The sequence below is a fragment of the Argopecten irradians genome, chromosome 3 (genome assembly GCF_041381155.1).
Source record: "Argopecten irradians isolate NY chromosome 3, Ai_NY, whole genome shotgun sequence".
NCBI lineage: Eukaryota > Metazoa > Mollusca > Bivalvia > Pectinida > Pectinidae > Argopecten > Argopecten irradians.
The window spans coordinates 69,912,647-69,930,624 of NC_091136.1; the positions used below are offsets into that span (position 1 = coordinate 69,912,647).

The following is a 17,978-nucleotide window of genomic DNA, read 5'->3' on the forward strand; positions in this document are numbered from 1 at the left end:
ACATGATTATTGAGTATAATGTTGTTGTTATTTCAGACCTCCGTGGCCCTGTTTGACATGATTATTGAGTATAATGCCATTGTTATTTCAGACCTCTGTGGTCCTGTTTCAGACCTCCGTGGCCCTGTTTGACATGATTATTGAGTATAATGTCGTTGTTATTTTAGACCTCCGTGGCCCTGTTTGACATGATTATTGAGTATAATGTCATTGTTATTTCAGACCTCCGTGGCCCTGTTTGACATGATAATTGAGTATAATGTTGTTGTTATTTCAGACCTCCGTGGCCCTGTTTCAGACCTTCGTTGCCCTGTTTGACATGATTATTGAGTATAATGTCGTTGTTATTTCAGACCTCCGTGGCCCTGTTTCAGACCTCCGTGGCCCTGTTTCAGACCTTCGTTGCCCTGTTTGACATGATTATTGAGTATAATGTTGTTGTTATTTCAGACCTCCGTGGCCCTGTTTCAGACCTCCGTGGCCCTGTTTGACATGATTATTGAGTATAATGTCGTTGTTATTTTAGACCTCCGTGGCCCTGTTTGACATGATTATTGAGTATAATGTGATTGTTATTTCAGACCTCCGTGGCCCTGTTTGACATGATAATTGAGTATAATGTTGTTATTTCAGACCTCTGTGGCCCTGTTTCAGACCTCCGTTGCCCTGTTTGACATGATTATTGAGTATAATGTCGTTGTTATTTCAGACCTCTGTGGCCCTGTTTGACATGATTATTGAGTATAATGTCGTTGTTATTTCAGACCTCTGTGGCCCTGTTTGACATGATTATTGAGTATAATGTCGTTGTTATTTCAGACCTCCGTGGCCCTGTTTGACATGATTATTGAGTATAATGTCATTGTTATTTCAGACCTCCGTGGCCCTGTTTGACATGATTATTGAGTATAATGTCGTTGTTATTTCAGACCTCCGTGGCCCTGTTTGACATGATTATTGAGTATAATGTCGTTGTTATTTCAGACCTTCGTGGCCCTGTTTGACATGATTATTGAGTATAATGTCGTTGTTATTTCAGACCTCTGTGGCCCTGTTTGACATGATTATTGAGTATAATGTGGTTGTTATTTCAGACCTCCGTGGCCCTGTTTGACATGATTATTGAGTATAATGTCATTGTTATTTTTGACCTCCGTGGCCCTGTTTGACATGATTATTGAGTATAATGTGGTTGTTATTTCAGACCTCTGTGGCCCTGTTTGACATGATTATTGAGTATAATGTCGTTGTTATTTCAGACCTCCGTGGCCCTGTTTGACATGATTATTGAGTATAATGTCGTTGTTATTTCAGACCTCCGTGGCCCTGTTTCAGACCTCCGTGGCCCTGTTTGACATGATTATTGAGTATAATGTTGTTGTTTTTTCAGACCTCCGTGGCCCTGTTTGACATGATTATTGAGTATAATGTCGTTGTTATTTCAGACCTCTGTGGCCCTGTTTGACATGATTATTAGGTCATCTGACCCGAAGGGTCAGGATGACCTATAGTCATCATGTTTCGTCCGTCGTCGTCCGCCGTGCGCCGTGCGTTAACTTTTCACATTTTGAACTTCTTCTCAAGTTCTACCGGTGCAATTTGGCTGAAACTTGCATGAAATGATCCTGACATGGTCCTGACAAAGTGTTCTTATTTTTCGTCTCGATACGAAATCCAAGATGGCCGCCACAGCCGCCATCTTGAAAACACATTTTGAACTTCTTCTCAAGTTCTACTGGTGCGATTTGGCTGAAACTTGCATGAAATGATCCTGACATGGTCCAAACAAAGTGTTGTTATTTTTCGGGTCGATCCGAAATCCAAGATGGCCGCCACAGCCGCCATCTTGAAAACACATTTTGAACTTCTTCTCAAGTTCTACCAGTGCGATTTGGCTGAAAATTGCATGAAATGATCCTGACATGGTCCTGACAAAGTGTTGTTATTTTTCGGGTCGATCCGAAATCCAAGATGGCCGCCACAGCCGCCATCTTGAAAACACATTTTGAACTTCTTCTCAAGTTCTACCGGTGCGATTTGACTGAAACTTGCATGAAATGATCCTGACATGGTCCTGACAAAGTGTTGTTATTTTTCGGGTCGATCCGAAATCCAAGATGGCCGCCACAGCCGCCATCTTGAAAACACATTTTGAACTTCTTCTCAAGTTCTACTGGTGCAATTTGGCTGAAACTTGCATGAAATGATCCTGACATGGTACCGACAAAGTGTTGTTATTTTTCGGGTCGATACGAAATCCAAGATGGCCACCACAGCCGCCATCTTGAAAACACATTTTGAACTTCTTCTCAAGTTCTACCGGTGCGATTTGACTGAAACTTGCATGAAATGATCCTGACATGGCCCCGACAAAGTGTTGTTATTTTTCGGGTCGATCCGAAATCCAAGATGGCCGCCACAGCCGCCATCTTGAAAACACATTTTGAACTTCTCCTTAAGTTCTACTGGTGCGATTTGGCTGAAACTTGCATGAAATGATCCTGACATGGTCCAAACAAAGTGTTGTTATTTTTCGGGTTGATCCGAAATCCAAGATGGCCACCACAGCCGCCATCTTGAAAACACATTTTGAACTTCTTCTCAAGTTCTACCAGTGCGATTTGGCTGAAAATTGCATGAAATGATCCTGACATGGTCCTGACAAAGTGTTGTTATTTTTCGGGTCGATCCGAAATCCAAGATGGCCGCCACAGCCGCCATCTTGAAAACACATTTTGAACTTCTTCTCAAGTTCTACCGGTGCGATTTGACTGAAACTTGCATGAAATGATCCTGACCTGGTCCCGACAAAGTGTTCTTATTTTTCGTGTCGATACGATATCCAAGATGGCCGCCACAGCCGCCATCTTGAAAGTACATTTTGAAGTTCTTCTCAAGTTCTGCCGGTGCGATTTGACTGAAACTTGCATGAAATGATCCTGACATGGTCCCGACAAAGTGTTGTTATTTTTCGTGTTGATACGAAATCCAAGATGGCCGCCACAGCCGCCATCTTGAAAACACATTTTGAACTTCTTCTCAAGTTCTGCCAGTGCGATTTGACTGAAACTTGCATGAAATGATCCTGACATGGCCCCGACAAAGTGTTGTTATTTTTCGGGTCGATCCGAAATCCAAGATGGCCGCCACAGCCGCCATCTTGAAAACACATTTTGAACTTCTTCTCAAGTTCTACTGGTGCGATTTGGCTGAAACTTGCATGAAATGATCCTGACATGGTCCAAACAAAGTGTTGTTATTTTTCGGGTTGATCCGAAATCCAAGATGGCCACCACAGCCGCCATCTTGAAAACACATTTTGAACTTCTTCTCAAGTTCTACCAGTGCGATTTGGCTGAAACTTGCATGAAATGATCCTGACATGGTCCAGACAAAGTGTTGTTATTTTTCGGGTCGATCCGAAATCCAAGATGGCCGCCACAGCCGCCATCTTGAAAACACATTTTGAACTTCTTCTCAAGTTCTACCGGTGCGATTTGACTGAAACTTGCATGAAATGATCCTGACATGGTCCTGACAAAGTGTTGTTATTTTTCGGGTCGATCCGAAATCCAAGATGGCCGCCACAGCCGCCATCTTGAAAACACATTTTGAACTTTTTCTCAAGTTCTACTGGTGCAATTTGGCTGAAACTTGCATGAAATGATCCTGACATGGTACCGACAAAGTGTTGTTATTTTTCGGGTCGATACGAAATCCAAGATGGCCACCACAGCCGCCATCTTGAAAACACATTTTGAACTTCTTCTCAAGTTCTACCGGTGCGATTTGACTGAAACTTGCATGAAATGATCCTGACATGGCCCCGACAAAGTGTTGTTATTTTTCGGGTCGATCCGAAATCCAAGATGGCCGCAACAGCCGCCATCTTGAAAACACATTTTGAACTTCTTCTCAAGTTCTACTGGTGCGATTTGGCTGAAACTTGCATGAAATGATCCTGACATGGTCCCGCCAAAGTGTTGTTATTTTTCGGGTCGATCCGAAATCCAAGATGGCCGCCACAGCCGCCATCTTGAAAACACATTTTGAACTTCTTCTCAAGTTCTACCAGTGCGATTTGGCTGAAACTTGCATGAAATGATCCTGACATGGTCCTGACAAAGTGTTGTTATTTTTCGGGTCGATCCGAAATCCAAGATGGCCGCCACAGCCGCCATCTTGAAAACACATTTTGAACTTCTTCTCAAGTTCTACCGGTGCGATTTGACTGAAACTTGCATGAAATGATCCTGACATGGTCCAAACAAAGTGTTGTTATTTTTCGGGTTGATCCGAAATCCAAGATGGCCGCCACAGCCGCCATCTTGAAAACACATTTTGAACTTCTTCTCAAGTTCTACCGGTGTGATTTGACTGAAACTTGCATGAAATGATCCTGGCATGGTCCCGCCAAAGTGTTGTTATTTTTCGGGTCGATCCGAAATCCAAGATGGCCACCACAGCCGCCATCTTGAAAACACATTTTGAACTTCTTCTCAAGTTCTACCGGTGCGATTTGACTGAAACTTGCATGAAATGATCCAAACATGGTCCTGACAAAGTGTTGTTATTTTTTAGGTTGATACGAAACCCAAGATGGCCGCCACAGCCGCCATCTTGAAAACACATTTTGAACTTCTTCTCAAGTTCTACCGGTGCGATTTGACTGAAACTTGCATGAAATGATCCTGACATGGTCCTGACAAAGTGTTGTTATTTTTTAGGTTGATCCGAAACCCAAGATGGCCGCCACAGCCGCCATCTTGAAAACACATTTTGAACTTCTTCTCTCAAGTTCTACCGGTGCGATTTGACTGAAGCTTGCATGAAATGATCCTGATATGGTCCTTACAAAGTGTTGTTATTTTTCGGGTTGATCCGAAATCCAAGATGGCAGCCCAGCCGCCATCTTGAAAACATATTTCGAACTTCTTCTCAAGTTCTTCTGGTGCGATTTGGCTGAAACTTGCATGAAATGATCCTGACATGGGCCCGACAAAGTATTGTTACATCTCTGGTTGATCACAAATTGAAGATGGCTACCATGACACTATATCTAATTAATTTCCTATATGTTAAGGCCCTTGGGCCTCTTGTTTGAAATAAAATTTGTTGAAAGAAATTGAAAATGATCCTGACATGGTCCTGACAAAGTGACACCATATATAATTAATGTTACTATTGCCAAGGTAGTCAGATGACCGTTAAGGCCCTTTGGGCCTCTTGTTGAGTATAATGTTGTTGTAATTTCAGACCTCTGTGGTCCTGTTTGACATGATTATTGAGTATAATGTCGTTGTTATTTCAGACCTCCGTGGCCCTGTTTGACATGATAATTGAGTATAATGTTGTTGTTATTTCAGACCTCCGTGGCTCTGTTTCAGACCTCCATGGCCCTGTTTGACATGATTATTGAGTATAATGTCATTGTTATTTCAGACCTTCGTGGCCCTGTTTGACATGATTATTGAGTATAATGTCGTTGTTATTTCAGACCTCCGTGGCCCTGTTTCAGACCTCCGTGGCCCTGTTTTACATGATTATTGAGTATAATGTCGTTGTTATTTTAGACCTCCGTGGCCCTGTTAAAATGATTATTGAATATACTGTCGTTGTTATTTCAGACCTCCGTGGCACTGTTTCAGAACTTCCTGGCCCTGTTTGACATGATTATTGAGTATAATGTCGTTGTTATTTCAGACCTCCCTGGCCCTGTTTGACATGATTATTGAGTATAATGTCGTTATTATTTCAGACCTTCATGACCCTGTTTGACATGATAATTGAGTATAATGTTGTTGTTATTTCAGACCTCCGTGGCCCTGTTTCAGACCTCCGTGGCCCTGTTTGACATGATTATTGAGTATAATGTCATTGTTATTTCAGACCTTCGTGGCCCTGTTTCAGACCTTCGTGGCCCTGTTTGACATGATTATTGAGTATAATGTCGTTGTTATTTTAGACCTCCTTGGCCCAGTTTGACATGATTATTGAGTATACTGTCGTTGTTATTTCAGACCTCCGTGGCACTGTTTCAGACCTTCCTGGCCCTGTTTGACATGATTATTGAATATAATGTCGTTGTTATTTCAGACCTCCGTGGCCCTGTTTCAGACCTCCGTGGTCCTGTTTGACATGATTATTGAGTATAATGTTGTTGTTATTTCAGACCTCCGTGGCCCTGTTTCAGACCTCCGTGGCCCTGTTTGACATGATTATTGAGTATAATGTTGTTGTTATTTCAGACCTCCATGGCCCTGTTTGACATGATTATTGAGTATAATGTCGTTTTTATTTCAGACCTCCATGGCCCTGTTTGACATGATTATTGAGTATAATGTCGTTTTTATTTCAGACCTCGGTGGCCCTGTTTGACATGATTATTGAGTATAATGTCGTTGTTATTTCAGACCTTCATGACCCTGTTTGACATGATAATTGAGTATAATGTCATTGTTATTTCAGACCTTCGTGGCCCTGTTTCAGACCTCCGCGGCCCTGTTTGACATGATTATTGAGTATAATGTCGTTTTTATTTCAGACCTCTGTGGCCCTGTTTCTGACCTCCCTGGCCCTGTTTGACATGATTATTGAGTATAATGTCGTTGTTATTTCTGACCTCCGTTGCCCTGTTTGACATGATTATTGAGTATAATGTTGTTGTTATTTCTGACCTCCCTGGCCCTGTTTGACATGATTATTGAGTATAATGTCGTTGTTATTTCAGACCTCCATGGCCCTGTTTGACATGATTATTGAGTATAATGTCGTTGTTATTTCTGACCTTCGTGGCCCTGTTTGACATGATTATTGAGTATAATGTCGTTGTTATTTCAGACCTCCATGGCCCTGTTTGACATGATTATTGAGTATAATGTTGTTATTTCAGACCTTCGTGGTCCTGTTTGACATGATTATTGAGTATAATGTGGTTGTTATTTCAGACCTTCGTGGCCCTGTTTGACATGATTATTGAGTATAATGTCATTGTTATTTCAGACCTCTGTGGTTCTGTTTGACATGATTATTGAGTATAATGTCGTTGTTATTTCAGACCTCTGTGGTCCTGTTTGACATGATTATTGAGTATAATGTCGTTGTTATTTCAGACCTTCGTGGCCCTGTTTGACATGATTATTGAGTATAATGTCGTTGTTATTTCTGACCTCTGTGGCCCTGTTTGACATGATTATTGAGTATAATGTCGTTGTTATTTCAGACCTCTGTGGCCCTGTTTGACATGATTATTGAGTATAGTGTCGTTATTTCAGACCTCTGTGGCCCTGTTTGACATGGTTATTGAGTATAATGTCGTTGTTATTTCAGACCTTCGTGGCCCTGTTTGACATGATTATTGAGTATAATGTCGTTGTTATTTCAGACCTCTGTGGCCCTGTTTGACATGATTATTGAGTATAATGTCGTTGTTATTTCTGACCTCCGTGGCCCTGTTTGACATGATTATTGAGTATAATGTCGTTGTTATTTCAGACCTTCGTGGCCCTGTTTGACATGATTATTGAGTATAATGTCGTTGTTATTTCAGACCTCTGTGGCCCTGTTTGACATGATTATTGAGTATAATGTTGTTGTTATTTCAGACCTCTGTGGTCCTGTTTGACATGATTATTGAGTATAATGTCGTTGTTATTTCAGACCTCCGTGGCCCTGTTTGACATGATTGAGTACTATGAATCGGCTTGTAAGGTGAACATGTCATTCAATAAGAACATTTCAGTGAGGGGGTGGCAGTCCTGTTCTCGACTGATCAGAAAGGTAAGCCTCCAACTCAACATTGTTTCTGTAATTACTGTCAATGCTCTTGGTTGATCAGAAAGAAGTGTTTATACTCAGATTCTCAGCTTGATAACTCTGAGAGATAATTATATTAAAAAGCTAACATTAAAGTGTTAATATTGTAAACACAGGTAACAATATCTTCTTGATTCATTATCTGGAGTGTTTGTTACAGATGTGATAATAAAAACTGGACATTTATAGGTCATCTTACCTGAAGAGTCAGGATGACCTATAGCCATTATGCTTCTACTGTCGTCCTCCACTGTCAGTTGTGCGCTGTGTGTAAACTTTTCAAATTTGGACTTCTTCTCAAGTTCTACCAGTGCGATTTAGCTGAAACTTGCATGAAACGATCCTGACATGGTCCCGACAAAGTGTTGTTATTTTTCGGGTCGATCTGAAATCAAAGATGGCCGCTACAGCTGCCACCTTGAAAACACATTTTGAACTTCTTCTCCAGTTCAACCAGTGGGATTTAGCTGAAACTTGCATAAAATGATCCTGACATGGTCCCGACAAAGTTATTTTTCGGGTCGATCCAAAATCCAAGATGGCTGCCACAGCCGCCATCTTGAAAAAAACAATGTTATTTTGAACTTCTTCTCAAGTTCTACCAGTGTGATGTAGGTGAAACTTGTATGAAATGATCCTGACATGGTCCTGACCAAGTTTTGTTATTTTTTTGGGTCAATCAGAGATGCAAGATGGCTGCCACAGCCGCTATATTGAAAACAAATTTTGAACTTCTTTTCAAGTTCTATCGGTGTGATTTAGCTGAAACTTGCCTGATATGATCCTGATATGATCTCAACAACAAAGTGTAGTTACATCTACATCTGTTGAAGACGGCCAGCATTTTCAATTAATTTCCTATAGACTATTGCCAAGTTATTCAGATGACTCTTGTTTTACTAAAATGATAACAGATGACCACTATATACTGACTGTTTGTTGTAGACTCCATGTCTTTACTTCCTTGATGCCAGAAACTGTGATTTGAATGACCGTTTGATCCCGGTGATGGGCCGAGCTCTGAGGATGGGATCATTCCTTACTACTCTACATCTAGAGAGTACATCTTTATCAGGGAGGCCACTGGTAATATTAGGTAATCCTTAGATAGCAAGTCATTTATTTATCTGGCTATATCTAGAGAGTACATCTTAATCAGGGAGGCCACTGGTCATATTGGGTAATCCTTTATTTATCTGGCTACATCTAGAGAGTACATCTTTATCAGGGAGGCCACTGGTCATATTGGGTAATCCTTTATTTATCTGGCTACATCTAGAGAGTACATCTTTACCAGGGAGGCCACTGGTAATATTAGGTAATCCTTAGATAGCAAGTCATTTATTTATCTTGCTGCATCTAGAGAGTACATCTTTATCAGGGAGGCCACTGGTAATATTAGGTAAACCTTAGACAGCAAGTCATTTATTTATCTGGCTACATCTAGAGAGTACATCTTTATCAGGGAGGCCACTGGTAATATTAGGTAAACCTTAGATAGCAAGTCATTTATTTATCTGGCTACATCTAGAGAGTACATCTTTATCAGGGAGGCCACTGGTAATATTAGGTAAACCTTAGACAGCAAGTCATTTATTTATCTGGCTACATCTAGAGAGTACATCTTTATCAGGGAGGCCACTGGTAATATTAGGTAAACCTTAGATAGCAAGTCATTTATTTATCTGGCTACATCTAGAGAGTACATCTTTATCAGGGAGGCCACTGGTAATATTAGGTAAACCTTAGACAGCAAGTCATTTATTTATCTGGCTACATCTAGAGAGTACATCTTTATCAGGGAGGCCACTGGTCATATTGGGTAATCCTTAGATAGCAAGTCATTTATTTATCTGACTACATCTAGAGAGTACATCTTTATCAGGGAGGCCACTGGTAATAGTAGGTAATCCTTAGATAGCAAGTTATTTATTTATCTGGCTACATCTAGAGAGTACATCTTTATCAGGGAGGCCACTGGTAATAGTAGGTAATCCTTAGATAGCAAGTTATTTATTTATCTGGCTACATCTAGAGAGTACATCTTTATCAGGGAGGCCACTGGTAATATTAGGTAATCCTTAGATAGCAAGTCATTTATTTATCTTGCTGCATCTAGAGAGTACATCTTACCAGGGAGGCCACTGGTAATATTAGGTAATCCTTAGACAGCAAGTCATTTATTTATCTGGCTATATCTAGAGAGTACATCTTACCAGGGAGGCCACTGGTAATATTAGGTAATCCTTAGATAGCAAGTCATTTATTTATCTGACTACATCTAACGAGTACATCTTTATCAGGGAGGCCACTGGTAATATTAGGTAATCCTTAGATAGCAAGTCATTTATTTATCTGACTACATCTAACGAGTACATCTTTATCAGGGAGGCCACTGGTAATATTAGGTAATCCTTAGACAGCAAGTCATTTATTTATCTGGCTACATCTAGAGAGTACATCTTACCAGGGAGGCCACTGGTAATATTAGGTAATCCTTAGATAGCAAGTCATTTATTTATCTGGCTATATCTAGAGAGTACATCTTAATCAGGGAGGCCACTGGTAATATTAGGTAATCCTTAGATAGCAAGTCATTTATTTATCTGGCTTCTCCAGTTATTATGTCCCCCTAACGAAGTTGGGGGGGACGTATTGTTTTTGCTCCGTTTATTTTTATTATTATTATTATTATTCTTATTTCTTCTTCTTTCTTCTGCCGCATGGGTTTCCGCAGCTTTTCTCAGAAACTACTGGGCCGATTATCACGAAACTTCACATTCATACTCATTAGGGTGTGGGATTGTGCATAAAGGTTTTTTTTCCCAATCGGAAGTCCAAGATGGCCGCCAGAGCCCATTTCCGGTTTTGAGATTTTGGAGTTGGATTTCGATGAAAATTAGTATATAGTGGTTATTTGGGACACCGACTAACATGGCAGCATTTTCGAAAAGCTCAGTTGCCATGGTAACGAAATAAAGGCTTCTGATTGGTCAGAAATTTATATATTGTCAAAATCAGCTTAAATTGGTACACGGGGGTTGTGAGGTATGGTTATCGACATGGCAACAGGTTTGAAAAGCTTTATCGTCATGGTTACCTAATGGAGGCCTCTGATTGGTTGAAATTTACATTTTGTCCGATAAAGCTGAATATTAGTACATGGGGGTTAAAGGGTATGCTTTCGAAAAGTTCAGTTGCCATGGCAACGGAATAAAGGCCTCTGATTGGTCTAAATTTAGATGTCAGAATAAGCTGAAAATTGGTACATGGGGGTTTTGAGGTATGCTTATCAACATGGAATATGTTTTGAAAAGCTGTGCTGTCATGGTTACCTAATAGAGGCATCTGATTGGTTGAAATTTAGATTTTGATAGCTTAAGCTGAACACAATGGTTATGAGGTATGATGAACAACATGGCATCATTTTTGAATATGTGTGTTGCTAAGTTCTTTACCATCGAAACGAAATGGATGCGTGTAGGATGGCTCAAAATTTTAAAACTTGACAGATTGAGCTGATTATCAGGAAGATTAAGCTGCCATCTTTGAAAAGATTTGCTCTGACAGCAATCGACACATCATCTTGCGTAATTTTCGTAATTTGTGATCATTTCTTACTGCACAGTTCGTTTGGGGGACATCTGTAATGGTCCTCCATTACAATCATTACTTGTATGTTTTAATTTAAATGATCTTTGGAGCGCTGATGTACTCTTTGTGGTTTTTAGCACGATGGAACTAAAGTCCTAAGTTGTCCAATGCAAGAAATGAAGCGCTTATACAAGCTGATCAGATATCTGTTAAGCATCAGATTGATGTGAAACAGTATTTTATTAGCGTCTGCAAAGACAAATCGTCACAATCTGGCACAAAAATTATATGAACTTAGTTGGGGTTTTTTTCCAGCAAAAACGTGGGGGCGCCCTTATTAGAGGAGGCGCTCTTAATAGGGAAAATACGGTATAATGAATTAAGCCCTCCTCCAGGAGGTATCCTTTTAAAGTCAAGTCAAACTAACACTTGATTATACATATCTGTACATGTGTGATACTGATAAGCAATCACACAGGGAAAAGTGGCCCGAAGGGCAAGTGAGCTTATGCTGTGGTGCAGCGTCCATTGTCCGTCTGTCAACCGGCCATCTGGCCGTCCGGCCATCCGACGTCAACATTTCCATTTAAACAACTTCTTCCTGTGACATGTTGGGATGAAGCGCTACAAAGTTTGCTCAAATGAATGACCATGACTTTCATTCAAGGTCACAGGGGTCAAATAGGCTAAAATCTTTAAACAACTTCTTCTTAATAACCAAACAGCCTAGGGACCTGATATTGGGCCTGTGGCATGCTGGGATGAAGGGCTACAAAGTTTGTTCAAATAAATGAGCCTGACCTTCATTCAAGGTCACAGAGGTCAAATAGGCTTAAATCTTTAAACGACTTCTTATTGATAACCAAGAGGCCTAGAGATCTGATATTGGGCCTGTAACAGGATGGGATGAAGGGCTACAAAGATTGTTAAAATGAATGACCTTGACTTTCATTCAAGGTCATGGGGGTCAAATAGGCTAAAATCTTTAAAAAAAACTTCTTCTTAATAACCAAACAGCCGAGGGACCTGATATTGGGCCTGATATAAATTCTTATTCACTTTCCTATTTGTTAAGTATGAACCATTCATGATTACCAGATAGCAGGTGAGCGATTCGGACCCATTGGGCCCTTGTTTTCAACCATACAACAATGATATGAGCTTTTTAATTGGTTGCTTATTATGTAAATTTAAGGGGCGCAACTGTGGTAATTCAGCAGGTTGCGCAGTGCGGGAACACCCTTTCTGAAGTGAGATATGCCAAGGGTAGTAGCAGAGAATCGGCTAAATACCCTTGGCTAGCAAAGTTGGTTAAGATGATGCTATTTGCATTGGTCCCAACACTATTCACTCTAAAAAGATGCTGCTTCTGCATACGCTCACACTAAAATCCTGCTCAGAAAAAATTGTTTTGTACAAATCATTGTTTTTATAAAACTGTTGAGCTATATATAAATTAACATTTGATAAATGACATCGGTCTTGAAAGAATTTTATGATTGTTTTAATACCAACATTGTTGACAAATACCAGTGGTCATTTGAATTGTCCTTATTATTTATTAATTTAAACAGTGCATATATAAGTGTTAATCAAGAATATTAGTCATTGAACTTTAATTAGCTGGACCATCGTGCTACGCGGTCATTGGCCTCTTGTTGTATAATAAATCATCTTGTTTATTCAGTGGCAGCCTTGAAGATGAATGACATCCTGTTGGAACTGTTCTTGGCTGACAACCGTCTCATGCCAAGTGATGGAATACAACTGGGCAACCTTCTAAAATACAACCATAAACTTCAGCTGTTAGATATCAGGAACAACCACCTACAGGTACAACTAGTATTATTATACCTCACTTTCATTTAGAATACTCTGATTGGATTGAACTTGATCACATGAAATTGAATAAGTTAGATATTTCCCTGGCATTGGAATGCGAGGGAAATAACCCCTCAGGAAAATGACCCTTGGAAGCTCTGTGCGTGACCGGAAGTGGACGTCGTCTGCAACGTCAACCAACAATGGCAGCGCTGTTGCTTATTTTTTGCAGGTTGACAAATTTAGCAACGTTGTTATTGGGAAATACCTTCGTGAGTTCTTTTACCAGAGATTTTGTTCTTTTAATTTTGTTCAGTATAATAGAATTAATTAAGTCCCTATGTGTCGGGATACATCTAGAATTGTGTCCCTCGAAAGAGTTATTTTCTCGAGGGTGAGGCCAGAGAGAAAATAACTCTTTCCAGGGAGACAATTCTATCGGGATATATCTAGAATTGTCTCCCTGGAAAGAGTTATTTTCTCACAGGCTTCATCCTCGAGAAAATACCTCTTTCCAGGGAGACAATTCTAGATGTATCCCTCCACAGGTACAACAAGTAAAATCCACGTACAGGTACAGCTAGTAACATCAACCTACAGGTACAACTAGTAACATCCACCTACAGGTACAACTAGTAACATCCACCTACAGGTACAACTAGTAACATCCACCTACAGGTACAACTAGTAACATCCACCTACAGGTACAACTAGTAACATCCACCTACAGGTAAAACTAGTAACATCCACCTACAGGTACAACTAGTAACATCCACCTACAGGTACAACTAGTAACATCCACCTACAGGTACAACTAGTAACATCCACCTACAGGTACAACTAGTAACATCCACCTACAGGTAAAACTAGTAGCATCCACCTACAGGTACAACTAGTAACATCCACCTACAGGTAAAACTAGTAACATCCACCTACAGGTACAACTAGTAACATCCACCTACATGTACAACTAGTAACATCCACCTACAAGTACAACTAGTAACATCCACCTACAGGTACAACTAGTAACATCCACCTACAGGTACAACTTGTAACATCCACCTACAGGTACATGTACAACTAGTAACAACCAATATATTTTAACGTAATAGAGCGGCGTCCGTCGTCCGTCATCTGTCCTCCGTCCACTTTTTAGGTCATCTGACCGAAGGTCAGGATGACCTATTGTCATCGTGTTTCGTCCGTCGTCGTGCGCCGTGCGCCGTGCGCCGTCCGCCGTCCGCCGTGCGCCGTGCGCCGTGCGTCGTGCGTAAGACTATTTATACAAAAGCCTACTCCTCCTTCATCCTTTGATGGATTTCATCCATATTTGGTTTGAAGCATCATTAGGGAAGGACAATCATATTTTATATAAATGAGCCTGGTCCGACCCCTAGGGGCTGAGGGGTGGGGCACCAAAAGGGCAAATTTTCTTATTTTAAGCTTTAAAATCCTACTCCTCCTTCATCCTTGGATGGATTTCATCCATATTTGGTGTGAAACTTCATTGGGGAAGGACAATCATATTTTATATAAATGAGCTTGGTCCGACCCCTAGGGTCAGAGGGGTAGGGCCTCAAAAGGGCAAATTTTCTTAATTTTAGCTTTAAAATCCTACTCCTCCTTCATCCTTGGATGGATTTCATCCATATTTGGTGTAAAACTTCATTAGGGAAGGACAATCATATTTTATATAAATGAGCCTGGTCTGACCCCTAGGGTCAGAGGGGCGGGGCCACAAAAGGGCAAATTTTCTTAATTTTAGCTTTAAAATCCTACTCCTCCTTCATCCTTGGATGGATTTCATCCATATTTGGTTTGAAACATCATTGGGGAAGGACAATCATATTTTATATAAAGAGCCTGGTCCGACCCCTAGGGGCTGAGGGGTGGGGCCCCAAAAGGGCGAATTTTCTTATTTTAGCTTTAAAATCCTACTCCTCCTTTATCCTTGGATGGATTTCATCCATATTTGGTGTGAAACATTATTGATGAAGGACAATCATATTTTATATAAATGAGCTTGGTCCGACCCCTAGGGGCTGAATGGTGGGGCCCCAAAAGGGCAAATTTTCTTAATTTTAGCTTTAAAAACCTACTCCTCCTTCATCCTTGGATGGATTTCATCCATATTTGGTGTGAAACATCATTTGGGATGGACAATCATATTTTATATAAATGAGCCTGGTCCGACCCCTAGGGGCTGAGGGGTAGGGCCCCAAAAAGGCAAATTTTCTTAATTTTAGCTTTAAAATCCTACTTCTCCTTCATCCTTGGATGGATTTCATCCATATTTGGTGTGAAACATTATTTGGGACGGACAATCATATTTTATATAAATGAGCGTGGTCCAACCCCTAGGGGCTGAGGGGTGGGGCCCCCAAAGGGCAAATTTTCTTAATTTTAGCTTTAAAATCCTACTCCTCCTTCCTTGGATGGATTTCATCTATATTTAGTGTAAAACATTATTGGGGAAGGATAATCATATTTGATGTAAATGAGCGTGGTCCAACCCCTAGGGGCTGAGGGGTGGGGCCCCAAATGGGCAAATTTTCTTAATTTTAGCTTTAAAATCCTACTCCTCCTTCATCCTTGGATGGATTTCATCCATATTTGGTGTGAAACATCATTGGGGACGGACAATCATATTTGATATAAATGAGCCTGGTCCGACCCCTAGGGGCTGAGAGGTGGGGCCCCAAATGGGGAAATTTTCTTGATTTTAGCTTTAAAATCCTACTCCTCCTCCATCCTTGGATGAATTTTATCCATATTTGGTGTGAAGCATCATTGGGGAAACACAATTATATTTTATATAAATGAGTCTGGTATGAACCCTAGGAACTGAGGGGTGGGGCCCCAAAAGGGCAAATTTTCTTAATTTTAGCTGGCTCACTTCCTGTTTTAAGGTTTCAGTCTCCGATCTCAATGAAAATTGGTCTATAGGGGTTTTAATTGATGCCGAACAACATGCAAACATTTTCGTAAAGATTTTGGTATTCCAAGATGGCCGCTGGCCCACTTCCTGTTTTAAGGTTTCAGTCTCCGATCTCAATGAAAATTGGTCTATAGGGGTTTTAATTGATGCCGAACAACATGCAAACATTTTCGTAAAGATTTTGGTATTCCAAGATGGTCGCTGTCCCACTTCCTGTTTTAAGGTTTCAGTCTCCGATCTCAATGAAAATTGGTCTATAGGGGTTTTAATTGATGCCGAACAACATGCAAACATTTTCGTAAAGATTTTGGTATTCCAAGATGGCCGCTGGCCCACTTCCTGTTTTAAGGTTTCAGTCTCCGATCTCAATGAAAATTGGTCTATAGGGGTTTTAATTGATGCCGAACAACATGCAAAAAATTTCTTAAAGATTTTGGTATTCCAAGATGGCCGCTGGCCCACTTCCTGTTTTAAGGTTTCAGTCTCCGATCTTAATGAAAATTGGTCTATAGTGGTTTTAATTGATTCAGAAGGGGGAACTTTAGGTAAGGACAATCATATTTTATAAAGGACCGAGGTAAGACCCATGGGGATAGTATGACCGAGGTCCAAAATTGGAGCTTTGCTGAAATTTGGCTTTAAAATCTGACTCCTCCTTATATTAATCCTTGAATGGGTTTCGACCATATTTGGATGAAGGGCTACCAAGTTTGTTCAACAAATGACATTTACCTTTTTCAGAAACTTACATATTAACTAAGGAGTTCCTTGTATTGTTTATATTAATCGTTAACCAATACTTTATACTGTGACTTTGTTGTTTTGTGCCATGAGTCAGATGACCGTTAAGGCCCATGGGCCTCTTGTTATAAAAATCCCTACTAATCATAAACAGCTTAATGGATTTTCACCAAATTTGGTCTGAAGCTTTCTTGGGTGAAGGGGAGCCAATCTTGTATAAACGGTGACCCTGGCCCCCCAGGGGTATGAGGGGTGGGGCCCAATAGGGGAAATGTAGTAAATTCTTTAAAATCCTTCTTCTTCTGTGGGAATATAGGGATTTAGTTCTAAATTGGTCTAAAGCTTCCTTGGGTGAAGAGAAACCAATCTTGTATATGTGGTGACCCTGGCCCCCCAAGGGCCTGAGAGGCGGACCCAATAGGGGAAATATAGCAAATTTTTAGCTCACCTGGCCCGAAGGGCCGGTGAGCTTATGTCATGGCGCAGCGTCCGTCGGTCCGTCCGTCCGTCGTCCGTCCGTCAACATTTCCTTTAAATCGCTACTAGTCATAGAGTTCTGCATGGATTGTAATCAAATTTGGCAACAAACATCCTTGGGGGGAAGAGGAACAGAACTTGTATAAATTTTGGCTCTGACCCCACAGGGGCAGGAGGGGCGGGGCCCAAACCAAATTTTGCCACAAACATTCTTTGGGGAAGGGGAACAGAATTTGTAAAAATTTTGGCTCTGACCCCCCGGGGGCAGGAGGGGCGGGGCCCAATAGGGGAAATAGAGGTAAATCCTATAAATAGCTACTTGTCCTAGAGTTCTGCATGGATTGTAACCAAATTTGGCCACAAACATCCTTGGGGGAAGGGGAACAGAACTTGTATAAATTTTGGCTCTGACCCCATGAGGGCAAGAGGGGTGGGGCCCAATAGGAGAAATAGAGGTAAATCCTATAAATCGCTACTTGTCCTAGAGTTCTGCATGGATTGTAACCAAATTTGGCCACAAACATCCTTGGCGAAAGGGGAACAGAACTTGTATAAATTTATGCTCTGACCCCCCGGGGGCAGGAGGGGCGGG

At 40.9% G+C, this 17,978-nt stretch overlaps 1 protein-coding gene across 1 annotated transcript in view; it reads left to right on the plus strand.

Annotated features, from left to right (window-relative positions):
• Nucleotides 1-17,978, plus strand: part of LOC138319845 (protein phosphatase 1 regulatory subunit 37-like) — a 44,642-nt gene that overhangs the window by 9,696 nt on the left and 16,968 nt on the right. Inside the window, exons 5-7 of the mRNA XM_069262974.1 lie at nt 7,660-7,779; nt 8,761-8,911; nt 13,097-13,242. Of these exons, the coding sequence (XP_069119075.1) occupies nt 7,660-7,779; nt 8,761-8,911; nt 13,097-13,242 (417 nt within the window). The remainder of the gene's footprint in view (nt 1-7,659; nt 7,780-8,760; nt 8,912-13,096; nt 13,243-17,978) is intronic.